Consider the following 13319-nt stretch of genomic DNA (forward strand, 5'->3'; position numbering starts at 1 on the left):
TGGGTTGTCAGTTTTTTTTTAAATTTATTTTAACTTCTGACTGGGGTGGGGAACTGACACCAGTAGTAACAAGAAAGTACTTGGGTTCCTAAGTGCCAACGGGAGATCTTGTTTTTCAGTGTTTGGCCTTGTTCACTCACCAGTGGTGAATAGAAATGATGTATGACTTTCAGTCAATACACACCAAGTACTCCATCAACACCCTTTGAAAATAAACTTTATGAAATCAGCCATCTCCATGGTGATCATACCAGAGGGTATCCATTTGGTGCTACACCTGCCATACTGAAATGTATTTTACATGGAAGTGATGAATAGTTTGCACGTTTAAGTTGCAACAGTGTACATTCATACTAGCCCATTCTGTGTGGCCTCAGAGAGGAGCTTTTATCTTAAGCAAGTACCCTAACAGGAGCTTTAGCACACCTACAGATTCCAGTGCATTAACTCAAACTACTCCCCATTTCAACGGGACAGCCAGACCATTCCGCTTTAATTAAAAAAAAAGAGAAAAAAATAAATCAAGTGACATTAAAACATTTCAACGGTGTAGAAAACAAAAATAAATACAAGTATCATTCTCTGTTTGCCATTCTCCATTCAAATAGCCATTTTTTTTTTTTCCTTTTTCAAAACAACAGAAACAACATAAGAAGCAGCCCAGAAACAGTCGGTCCCCAGGTCAGGAAAGAGGAGCCTCTGCAAAGTCAGTCTGTTTAATGGTCAGTAGGGGGTAGTGGGTCGGGTCAGCCCTTCATCCTGACTTGAAGAGAAGAATGGCAACCTGGCCCAGGTAGAAGTAGATGAAATGCTTGGTCTCATGGGTCACATAGCTGCCGAAGTTTCTTCCCACAATGCAATGCCAGGTGGGGTTGTACTTCTTGTCAAACTCCTGGTGTGGACAGAGAAGAGTGAGGTTAAGAACTATGATACTTTATATGGATTATATTGGATGAAATGAATTACTTCATGTGCTTTAATTCGATACTCAGGGAAAGGCGAACCAGCCAATATAAAAGCCTTGGCTCCCAACGCCTGTGGCTGGTATGTGTTGAGTTCAGAGTACTTGTACAGAGTGTACTTCATGTTTTGTTATACTATGTTATGTTATGGTAGGTTTTTTGGGTGCCGCCTTGTCTTAAGAATTTCAGTGCCCAGTCTGACCCTGTGTCATTTTGTGCATCTGACAAATAAAATACTTGTTATTTGTAACTTGTTTGGTTACATTTAAGCTTTTCAATACACAGATGACACAATCCTACTCTTTATCATAGTAAGGTTAGGGTAAGGGTGAATGCTCTGGGATGTGCTCAAATGAAAAGCTTGATTTATCACCCCACGAATGAAGGAGACATGAACCCCATCCCAATGTCTTTAACAGACGGCGTTGAGCAGATACCTTTTTGATATAAGCAGCAATATCTTTCTCGATGTTGTATTTCTCCAGGGCCTGGGTGGCGCACTCCACCGCGTCCTGCTGCATATCTTCGGACATGTCCGCATTTTTAATCACTGCCTTTCGGTCAGACATCGTGGCTCTGCAAGGAACACGTAAACATCAAGTTAAGGCCGATACATGGCGCACGCAATGTAAACCAGTGGATGTCCAATAGACAGCGGTCTAAGAGCACGGTGGCATTTCCTTGCATCAACCACAGTTGTGCCGGAGCAATCAATCGCACAGCCCATCAACCACGCTCCCATTTCATCTAACAAAAAGTGCGGCCACCATCTTTCACGCTAGAGCGGTCTGACCAGAACCGATCTCGTGCAGCGTCTTTCTGGCTTAGCGATCCGTCCAAGCGGCGGTTATCGTGCAAACACCAGTTACATAATGGCTGCACATGGCATACGAGTGCAATTATTTCATCTTTGTTGCATAACTATCTCAATCACCGCGCGGCGGAGCTCGTTCCAAGCTGTGTGCATGGTTTCTATGGATACACCCAATTGCATATTCAGATCAATTTCATTCCAATTGCCGTCTCTGGCTTCAAACCATCGGCACATAAACTTGTCAAAAATAGAAAATATGCGCTTACTTTAGCTAACTTTGGTAATGTAAATAACTTGAACTAATAGAATAGCATTTATAATGTTAATATTACATGATAACGTTAGTGTTTTCCAATGTTCCCATCACCTAACTTAGCAGTGAATAAAGATTCTGATGGGCAGTTAGTTAAGGGCCCCATGACTCTACTCAAAAAATAACGTTAACAGAAATTAACTGTTATAACGTTAGCCTTACGTTCGAATAAAATAAAACTGCAAACTGGCGTTATGTTAATTTAGCTTACTCAATAGACAGCGTTGGCGAGTTTTTGGATGATAACGTTAAAGATTTCTGAAATAGGCCAACTGACAAGTTACAAAAGTAAATGCCTGTAAAATAACAAGGTAGCTAGGATAGGTAACATAAGTAACATTAGCAAATGTTAATGCTAACGTTAAGTTACCTAAAAAGCAACGTTGGGCTCGTTTCAAGCTTCCAAGCAAACTTGGGAGTGCACTTGCCTAATGTTGCCATGCTAACGTTATCATCATGCGACAGTTTACTTCTATCAAACGGTGTTTTAACTTCACGCTACCTCCTCTATTAGAGTAGATAATCTGGTCAACTACGTTAGCAGTCTAAATATCCTAACTTGCTCAATATAATAATGAATGGAATAAAGGTTAACATGACGGCGAAAATTTCAGATCCCCCCTCCATCGCCAACTTCCATTTTTTCGCAATCATGCAACAACATTATGATACATTTAGTTCTTTCGATAAACTTTTGCACATTCACTAGGATAACACGTTTACTTACCTTATTTCTCGGTGTTGACTAGACTCTGAGAACGCGTACAAGAGAGCAACGACACAACTCCCGCTAGAAGGTTGACTAAAGGCGGCTGCATGCTACAGCGTTGGGGGTTAACGGTTGCGCAAAATTTACTCGGTGCAGTTCATGCTCCCAAAGGTTGCGCGTGTTGTCATGAGCCTGCCATTTGCCTGGCAGATACAAAGCTGTTTCCCTAACAGAAAGTCTGAAGCTTGAAGTTCTTTTCAAACCTTTGCTTGGGTAGCACTGTTAAACTGAGCAGACATGCAGACTACATTTGAGTAATCTCATCACGTAACATTCGTTTTCTAAAAACAATCACATAGTATTGCATGTTTAACTGTGGTAGAAAATACGTTAGCTTAATGCTAACGTATATGGAAAATCCTATAGACACCGCGCTAGGTATTAGCATCAAGTAATTCACGTTAATGTTTTTGTATGAGCCTGACATTTGCTCTGCAGATAGATAACAGGTTCCCTAACAGAAAGTCTGAAGCTTGAAGTTCTTTTCAAACCTTTACTTGGGAAGCACTGTAAAACTGAGTAGACATGCAGAATATTTTAGTAACCTCATCTCGTATCATTCGTTGATAGAATGCAGGCTGCGAGGCTCGCGTAAGGGCTTACGTAAAAAATGACGCAAGTCTAGAAAAAGGGGCCGACGCACGCAAGACGTAAGAAGTCGCGCAAGGGTCGCGCAAGGGGCTTGCGCGGCCTCTTGCGCTTGCGCTTACGCTTACGTAAGGAAGCATGAATCAGCCTTAAAAGTATGGTAGGTGTGTAACTGACGCAGGATTCGGGAGTTCTTGATCTTGATTGGTGATCATCATCACACTGTCTCACACCATTGGATCATCCCTCAAGGTTTTCTCCGGCATTTCTTGCTGCATTTTATTTCAAACCATCATGCTTTGCGCTTTAGACGCGTTATTGGTTACCACGGCAACCAATACTTGCAACTGACTGGAACGTCTGCTTCAGGGCTGAATACGGTACAAACCCATGCCACCGTTGTGAGCGACTTCCATCGCTTTGAGTGGGCGTGGTGTAGCGTGTGGAAATAGCATACAGTCCAACTGTCAAAGACGACACCAAACAATCTCATTGGCTGCTGCCGGGAAATATCGCTCCTCATTTGCATAAGTTTCAACATGTTCGAATTTTCAACGGACGCGTCGCTCAGATCGCTAATTTACGTCACAATGGATTGGCTCCCATTGAAATGCATTGGGTTTAGAGATCGCGTCGCTCACAACGGTGGCATGGGTTTGCACCGTTAAGCATTCTGTTTACAACCTCGCTACACTGTTTACAACCTCGCTACACTCCGACGTGGATATGAAAATCGAAGCAAAAATAATTGCAATATTCTACTTTAAAGACGTGATTACGTAGGCCGTGATTATGTAGGCCGTCTGTTTCACTGAATGAAGAAAACATTAATTTATGGAATCACTGTTAGTCGCGAAGCATCACATATGAACATTTATTTGAGATGCTGGGTTCAGTCTAGCCTGGGTGCCATCCGTGTGTCCGCCTTCCACTGATCAAGCTGAACAAACGTTTGTTCAGCGAGAAGGCAGCAATCAGTGGAACGCGTACAAACGGATGGCACCCAGGCTAGGTTCAGTCGGCAATTTCCAGACAAATAATTAAGCATAAGGATATCATGTATTTGCGAATATTCCGCAACCCTATCAACACTACAAAATGGATGCTACTAGTCCAGGGCTACGGTCGGAGTGTCCCTACTGTCGTCGTTTCCTAACCACTTTTGACTTCGATGGAAAACGTCATGAGATCAATGAAAGTCAAGTTGAATTAATAAGCATTTCGGAAAATACTTCAATAATTTTGGAACCTTTCTAAGCAAACAATACTATCCTGACGGGTGCCAGGGCTCTCATCTTCTGTTTGCCTTGATAATGTGCGCTCAAAAGCCTCCAGAAGCACGTTGTTAGAAGTTAGAACACTGCCGCAAAACAGAGGGGATAGGCCTAGTGCAAATGTTGTCCCCAGACATATCGCCTCCATCTGTTGCTTTGGACTCTGTTCTCCTTCAAATAGGCCAACAAGATCAGATTTATTATGGCACATCCGTTAACTGAGGGCCAAGTGTTTTTTTCGGATAATGTTTTTTCTGTACAGAAGACGTCATTATAAGCTTCCTGACATTATTGCGCTGCATTTAAAAGAAGAGGCTATCATCAAGTTCCTTTATTGGATTAAGATAGTACACTTGAATACCCTTAACTGTCTTGGTACAATAGAACAAATGTTATACTAACTCATCATATAAGGCTGCTGCACTTTACCAGGCTTTAAGGCCTACATTTATTTCTATGCAGTTGTCCAAAGATGAGTTGAGGATGGGTTAAAACATTTCCCGTAACTATAATTCCCTTTCTTGTAATTATAGAAAATAATCAATTTTTAACATTATCTCATAAATGATGTACTAAATGTACTAATTGTGCCAGTTATGTTGATTTTTCTGTTAAATTAATTTACAATGATGGTATGGCTTCTAAATCACTTATTTGTTTTATAGTTGATACATATATTAAATAGACGCATTATTATATCAGTCTGTACATAAGCTATTTTCATTTTTTAATTATTTTTTATCACACACTTCCCATAGTCACAAATTAAATAAAATGTTTCATTAAACATTTCACTAACAAAATATGAATATTGACCGTAACAAATGTCATATCACACCATTCTTCCTTTTTCCTAGCCCCTCTGTTTTCACATTGTGTTCACTTTTCAAGGTAACGTCACCTCCACTGATCCTGCTGTCTTCATGTTACATCCATGATTGCTGACTGCAGCACTTAAAAATAATTATAATTAAAAAAGCACCAATATAACATTACATCAAAATAAAACTCATCTTTGCAGACTGAAAAGGTGGTGTTGCTATGCAGGCTTTAAGCTGACTAAATCTCTTTGCACAGACACATTGCAACAATTGGGAAGCCGTTACGATGAAGGAGTTGAGCAGTTCTGATGTCTTCCAGTCTTCTGTTCCCTATCCACTGGCTTACTCATTGCTCCCTGTCTCACAAGGGTCTAAACTCTCTCTGTGTGTGTGTGTGTGTGTGTGTGTGTGTGTGTGTGTGTGTGTGTGTGTGGGCTCAGGAGTGACACAGGAGACTGAGATGCTGGTTCAGCCTCCATCCTCTGCCTCTTCTACAGGAATGGCTAGAGGACCAGAAGTGACTGCGTGGTTGACTTGATTTCCTAGTGTGGGAGTGTGGGGCTCCATGTTGCTGTGTCTTTGAAGTTCTCCAGATTATATCCAGGACCGTAGGTAGTCATGAGCAATGAAGACGTCGACACACAGAATACTCCTGTGTACAGTACATTTGTGTGAAATCCTTGGAATCTGTGACTGGTATTAATCCAAACCCTTAATCCAACCAGAGAAAAAAATACCTAGTATGCACACACATATACACTTTGCTACTCACTCATTCACTCACTCACTCACATACAACCAGGCAGGCATACTTCAATATTTGAAACATGACTTAAATAAACATGAATAAGGCTAGAGAAAATACTGATTCACAAACTCATTCTGACATCTCTTTTTTCCATCTTTCGCTTCCCTCTTTCTGTCTTGGACTTATTCAATGCGATCCTTGGGTTCTCTGTATTTCCACTGTATGTAGTCAAAGATGTCCTTCTCACTGTCCACCAGCAGGGGCTCCCCAGCCATACCTAAAACAACAGCATAGCGTTACCATGAAAACAACATCACTGCCACCAAAGTGGCACTGTTACCACGGAAAAAACACCATCACCAAACAAGTGGTTACTATTGACAGCAGCGCTGGATGCATTATACAGTGTATACATTAGTCTAGTATGGGTTCAGTACTTCAGTGGTTTTCTGTGCTAATAATACTCATAGAAAGCTCATAGAGACTCAAGAGGTTATTGATTGGGCACTGATGATGCTGTTTTTCTTCCAAACTGACACTAGCTATTAGTGTAACTGTTGCTGAGTAGCAGCCTATCACGGCCATGGCTCTAAAAGTGTGCTGGCTTTCCCTCAGTTAGGAGTCCCATTCTCCTGTGTTAGCAACGATCCCTGCAGCTACACAGAGAAAACCATAGATGGGGGCCATAGACTGGAAGCCTTTTGAATAGGCACTGGCACCAAAACATGAATTCAAACTATGTATGGTGTCTAGAGTTTTGGTCAGTTTAACCCTTTATTAACCCAAAGCTTATTGGCTCCTTAGAGGCGACCATTTTGTTGCTCAAATAGAGAATACAGGAAAAGGTTTAGAATGCAGAGAAGCTGATGTGGATTTCAACTGCATCTCTTTTGGGCTTGGAGACTCACCAGTGACCCCTAGTGGGCGGATGGTGTATTCATTGAGGGTGAAGCCCATTTCCAGCGCATGGGTCCGCATGTGTTTGTTGAAGACGTCGCTGCCTGTGAAGTACAGCACTCCACAGAAATACTGATCCTTAGGAATGATCCTGGAGAGAAGGGAGAACAAGTCTTAATGAATACACTTCAAATCAACTTAGTCTGTACCTTAATCTATTGTGTCTTTAAAGAACAGAATATATAAAATAAATCAGTATGCTTGATTTGACTGATTGCCCTCTAATGATCCTGGATGAGCACAGAAAAATTGTCCCAAAGAGAGGTTACCAGACTTTACAACTTTACCTGATATCAAGAGAGACAAACTTTACCTGATGTCAAGAGAGACTAACTTTACCTGATGTCAAGAGAGACTAACTTTACCTGATGTCAAGAGAGACTAACTTTACCTGATGTCAAGAGAGACTAACTTTACCTGATGTCAATGCGTCTGTGAGGGTACTCCTCTGTTGCTTCTGGATCATCCTTTAACTGCATCTGACACACGCCCTATAACCATATTCAGCATGAGTCTGTGATCAACACCATATACTAATATACACTAGAGTGAAGTTCATTTGTGTTAATACCAGTTTAGTTTATGATGTTTGTTATGGCTATGGTATATCAGTGTTATATAAAGAAATGTGTTGTATCTAGTTTTAATATGGGCTACTATGTTTGGTCTGACAGGCAGGGCGTCGAGGCGTGTGCTGACCATATATTTAGTGTCTCCCTTGGACAGTGTTTCAGTGATGAAGCCAACTGACTCCAGATGCTCCACCACTGCATGCAGCAGCTTGGGCTGGAGAGAGAGACCATACACACACACACACACACACACACACACACACACACACACACAGCACCAATGAAGAAAGTCATTAACCATCAATATGATGAAATCACATATTTGTGCTCGTCCAAGTAACACATGGTAATATATGCACAGGTTCAGAATAAGAATACTTTTAAGCAAGGTCACTCTGGTAATATACACACACAGGGTATATACAGTATAACCAGTTTGGGAATATCTTAAGAAAGGTCACTCTGGGAAAGTTAAACAGACATATGAGAGTTGTACGACTGGTGATGTTCTCTAGAAAAGGTGACGAACCTGTTTTTTTTCTGTCAGGGAGGTGTAGTCCGGGTGGGTCAGCAGGATATCAATATCACCACTCGACTCTGCCCCTGGTGTCAGGACCAGACATGACACATTATCACACAGCTCTCATTTGGACAGGCAGAGACAAACCTCAACCACAAACCTCAAAAACCTCCTCACAAATCACCCAAGACGGTGGAGTGCTAAAAGGTACATGTGGTATGTCAACCCAAACAGACAACCCCTCTGTAAGTCAGTGGAGATAAGGTATTAAATAGTTACATGTTATCAACAATCAATAAACAGATGGCATCGGGAATGACATGGACTGATGGTATACTCTTTATTATCCATCTATAAAAGTATTGTAATAGTTCAAGCTCCGCTGTGCTACCTCTCCTGTAGCTTCCACAGATCGTGCCAATGTACACAGGGTCCACCACTTCCAGCTCCTTTATAATAAGGACCTAGATAACAATGCAACAACATACGAATATATCACAATGATATGCTCAGCTTTTCTGATTTATCGGAACAGTATGTCATGTGTAAATACACAAGACTAATACCCATAACAATAATTAATTAAATGTTTCGGTTTTAAGGCATGTTGTCTTACTTCCTGGAAAAACAAAAAAAAACAAAAGCATGTTATAAGGAGTAATAACTCACCTCCATCTTCCGCATCTCCACACGAGGAATACGCTTCTCAAAGTCCTCAAAGTACCTACAACAGAGAGAGAGATCATTGACACTACCATACCTACACACACACACACACACACACACACACACACACACACACACACACACACACACACACACACACACACACACACACACACACACACACACACACACACACACACACACACACACACACACACACACACACACACACACACACACACACACACACACACACACACACACACACACACACACACACACACACACACACACACACACACACACACACACACACACACACACACACACACCAAGGGGCAGCCGTGGCCTACTGGTTAGGGTTTCAGGCCGGAAACCGTAGGGTGGCCGGTTCGATCCCCAACCAGTAGGAAAAATGTGGACGGGGGAAGTGGTAGACCACTGCTCTCCCATGCCCACATCCACGGCTGAAGTGCCCTTGAGCAAGGCACCTAACCCAATCACTGCTCCCCGGCGCCGCCAATGGCAGCCCACTGCTCCGGGTTAGTGTTACTTCACTTCACTGTGTGTGTGTGTGTGTGTGTGTGTGTGTGTGTGTGTGTGTGTGTGTGTGTGTGTCACTTCCCTGGATGGGTTAAATGCAGAGGTTAATTTCAGAGTGTGTGTGTCTACACCACCTCTGCCATAGAGAGGACTTTCACTTCACTTCACTTTCAAAACAAACTACATTCAAACATGCAGCAGGTGATTTCTGGGTTTACTCACTTCAGACCAATCTGTTGGTGGTGATTGAGCTTGTCTTCAATATTCCTCAGATCTAAAGAAAATTCAAGCACGTAATTAAATGCAAAGGAGAATACATGGATAGGAGCAGACATTAAACTGGGAAAAACTAAATCACAAGTCACAATATAGGTAGAGAAACAAACCATCTAAAGTCTTCACGCCGTCTTCAAAAAACTTCCTTGCAGCAGCCGGCCTAATGACAGGGGTTGCAGAGGATTAAAGAAACACAGGAACAGATGACTGTTGAGGGGCTCTCAAAAAAAATCATCACACGATGTGACCATTGGTAACCGAAGAAAACCAACCGACGATGGTGTATCATGGAGATTCTGTGGAGTGTAATACGTGTAAACCATACCCAATGCCTGTGACTCTCGTGAGGAAGTTGATTGAAGAGCTGGTTTCATCACCGCGGATCTGTGAAACACAACCTTTAGTCAGCGCCTTATTTCCAACAGCCACCTCCCAAATATTCTTCTAGAATATTCAGCCAAATTCAGTGAGAAGAGTGAAATAGTAGCCCTGTGTATCACATTCTCTCAATAACTCAGAATGAGTATGTAGTTACTCACCTTCTCTATTTTACGCAGTTTTCCTGTAGTCAGGAACTCGTCAATCTTCTCTGCGATAGTTTTTCCAACTCCGTCCTACAATGGGATCAAAAAAGATTTGATACATTCACTAAAGTGTGCATGTGTAAACTGATCCAGTAAATCAATCAAGTAATTTAAAAAGACGTCTAACAAAAGTGCCCGTTACCAATTTCTTAGCTTCTGTTCCACTTTTGATTTTATTGGGGTATTTGCTAATTGAAGCCGCGGCTTTCCTGCAGAAGACATTGGCGATGTATGAATCAGTCAACCACAACCAGCCAAGAACATGAATGCTACGTCCTTTGTTGTTTTGAACAGACAAATATACTGAACTACAGACAACAATTTGAAGCAAAACAAGCCACTTCTGTGGTGCCTATAAACTGTGACGTCAAACACTAAGCATTTGTGAAATACAAATATATTACCTGTAAGCATTGTATTTATGGACCGCCCTATTCACGTTTTTTTCGTAATTGGCCAACTCTGTGAAAAGTGAGAGAGAATAATATGAATGTGTAAAAGTTGGGTGTGTCTGTCAATAATCAGCAATTCTCAGCATCACTAATATTTCTGTTCACAATCAGGCTTATTCTGTGTCAACACTGCTGTTGACTTATGTCAATAAAGAGTTAAACCGGTCCTTTACGACAGTAAACCATCTTTCAGGCCTTCATTGGCCAATGAGAATCCAAGCTATGTCCATTTAAATGGTTAGCTGCTGCGATTCTACTTTGTACACGTTCAAAATAATACACAGGCCACCAAGCAATCGTGGAGACATTTGTTATGTATAGAACGGTATGTTACCAAACAGCCTAATAGCAAAACATGAAGATGAGTGATCTTAGGCTTTTGTTGGCTTTGTTACCAAGGATTGTTGGCTGTCATATGCATTGTTAGCTCATGTTAGCTGCTTACTTGGCTAACATGAGCTATCCACAGCTTTTGCGGGATGTGAGACATCATAAAGATCACACTTGTTTCGATCGAAAACCTTTCATAGATTTCTATGCGCAGTCAAGATAGGTGAAAATAACAAACGCCGCTGTGTAACAGAGGCTTCTCAAATGGATCAGTTATGCAAAAGTTAGCCAAATTGCTAACGTTTGAGAGCTACCAAGCCAGTGCCAATGCATGATAGCGCTTACCGATAAGAAAGTCGGTGATTCCCTCATTCAGAGTTTCTTGTGGTGCTTTTCTTTTGCTCATTTTTGCAGCTAAACCACTATCCCAAATCAGTAATGTATCTAATATGACTGGCGTGTGTATAAATATATTTAACAATAAATCTCTGGCCAGCTCGTCAGGGCAATCGGACAATGAGCAAGCTTGCAGGCGGAGTGGAGGGGGTGGGACATCTGTATTTTCTCGTTGAGATGTTGGTGACGTATTAGACAAAAAAATGGTCAAGATGATTACTTAAAAGTAAAACTCCTCCTAAGGCTTCTCACTCCACATTACTTACAAACATAAAATATTAATTACGCGTTTTCAAAATCAGCGCACTGCAACAAATAATTCGTGATTTCCTGCCTTTTAATACAAAAATCAAACCATGAATACGTATTGAAGCTTTGTGTCAGGGATATTGTAACGTAGGCCTACTGGCTCTAGGTAGGCTACGCCACATTAAAGGGGAGACCACGTAAATTTCAATCATAATAAGGACATTTATTAAATTATAGGATGAGATTAACACGGACTAGAAATAATGAACTAAGTAGATCATTAAACATTATATAAGTGTAGTGTAAGTCAGTGTAAAGGGAGAACTCAAAATGTGGTGTGGATCAGTATAGGAGCATTCTACTAAACACAACAGAAGCCAAAAACCGCAAGGAGGAGAGAGAGAGAGAGAGCACCATGTTGGATCCGTATTGCCTTTTATCCTCCAGCCAATCACGCGCACCTGAGCAGAGACAAGGAAAACACCAATAATCCAATCTGCCCGTGGGCGGGGTTAGCTGGACCGTCACAGATATACAGTATATACAGCCGCGGAAAAAATTAAGAGACCACTTCAAAATTATCAGTTTCTCTGGTTTTACTATTTATTGGTATGTGTTAAAGTAAAATGTACATTTTAGTTTTATTCTATAACCTACTGGCAACATTCCTACCAAATTTCAAATAAAAATATTGTCATTTAGATCATTTATTTGCAGAAAAATGACAATTGGTCAAAATAGCAAAAAAGATGCAGTGTCTTCAGATCTCGAATAATGCAAAGAAAACAAGCCCATATTCATTTTTAAACTACACAATACTAATGCTTTAACTTAGGAAGAGTTCAGAAATCAATATTTGGTGGAATAACCTTGATTTAAAATCACAACTTTCAAGTGTCTTGGCATGCTCTCCACCAGTCTTTCACATTGCCGTTGGGTGACTTTATGCTACGCTAAGACTGGTGGAGAGCATGCCAAGACACATGAAAGTTGTGATTTTAAATCAAGGTTATTCCACCAAATATTGATTTCTGAACTCTTCCTAAGTTAAAGCATTAGTATTGTGTAGTTTAAAAATGAATATGAGCTTGTTTTCTTTGCATTATTCGAGATCTGAAGACACTGCATCTTTTTTGCTATTTTGACCAATTGTCATTTTTCTGCAAATAAATTATCTAAATGACAATATTTTTATTTGAAATTTGGTAGGAATGATGCCAGTAGGTTATAGAATAAAACTAAAATGTACATTTTACTTTAACACATACCAATAAATAGTAAAACCAGAGAAACTGATAATTTTGAAGTGGTCTCTTAATTTTTTCCGCGGCTGTATATATACTTTGTGAGCTCTACAGTGGACGCTCTTGCAGCAGGAAACCATGCTCCTATGGTATTGCAGTGATGAGTTCTAGAATAATCTCTTTCTTCACAAATGTATGATTAACTTCTGCCTGCATGTGATTGTATGCAGTTAATCAGTCC

At 40.9% G+C, this 13319-nt stretch overlaps 2 protein-coding genes and 1 pseudogene across 4 annotated transcripts in view; 1 reads left to right on the forward strand and 2 right to left on the reverse strand.

Moving 5' to 3' along the window:
• The window catches only part of LOC308376383 (tripartite motif-containing protein 16-like), a 270456-nt pseudogene that overhangs the window by 215582 nt on the left and 41555 nt on the right, over positions 1 to 13319 (forward strand). The window lies entirely within an intron of this gene.
• dynll1 (dynein, light chain, LC8-type 1) lies at positions 460 to 2907 on the reverse strand. Its single transcript, XM_080853132.1, has 3 exons — positions 2817 to 2907; positions 1400 to 1538; positions 460 to 892 (listed from the first exon to the last, which is right to left on the reverse strand). The coding sequence occupies exons 2-3, from the start codon at positions 1529 to 1531 to the stop codon at positions 755 to 757; spliced, it is 270 nt and encodes an 89-aa protein (XP_080709258.1). The 5' UTR covers positions 1532 to 1538; positions 2817 to 2907; the 3' UTR covers positions 460 to 754.
• Positions 5478 to 11698, reverse strand: polb (polymerase (DNA directed), beta). Of its 2 annotated transcripts, XM_080852504.1 has the most exons (15): positions 11535 to 11698; positions 10812 to 10869; positions 10550 to 10616; positions 10363 to 10437; positions 10149 to 10207; positions 9934 to 9983; positions 9770 to 9821; positions 9008 to 9062; positions 8730 to 8802; positions 8348 to 8421; positions 7946 to 8032; positions 7664 to 7737; positions 7198 to 7337; positions 6429 to 6566; positions 5478 to 6193 (listed from the first exon to the last, which is right to left on the reverse strand). In XM_080852504.1, exons 1-14 carry the CDS (start codon positions 11593 to 11595, stop codon positions 6472 to 6474), a joined length of 1020 nt encoding a protein of 339 aa, XP_080708630.1. In that variant the 5' UTR covers positions 11596 to 11698; the 3' UTR covers positions 5478 to 6193; positions 6429 to 6471. The 2 variants fall into 2 exon arrangements, with proteins under 2 accessions (XP_080708630.1, XP_080708629.1); XM_080852503.1 differs by having other exon boundaries at positions 5478 to 6566.

The sequence above is a fragment of the Sprattus sprattus genome (assembly GCF_963457725.1).
Source record: "Sprattus sprattus genome assembly, chromosome: 15".
Classification (NCBI taxonomy): Eukaryota; Metazoa; Chordata; class Actinopteri; order Clupeiformes; family Clupeidae; genus Sprattus; species Sprattus sprattus.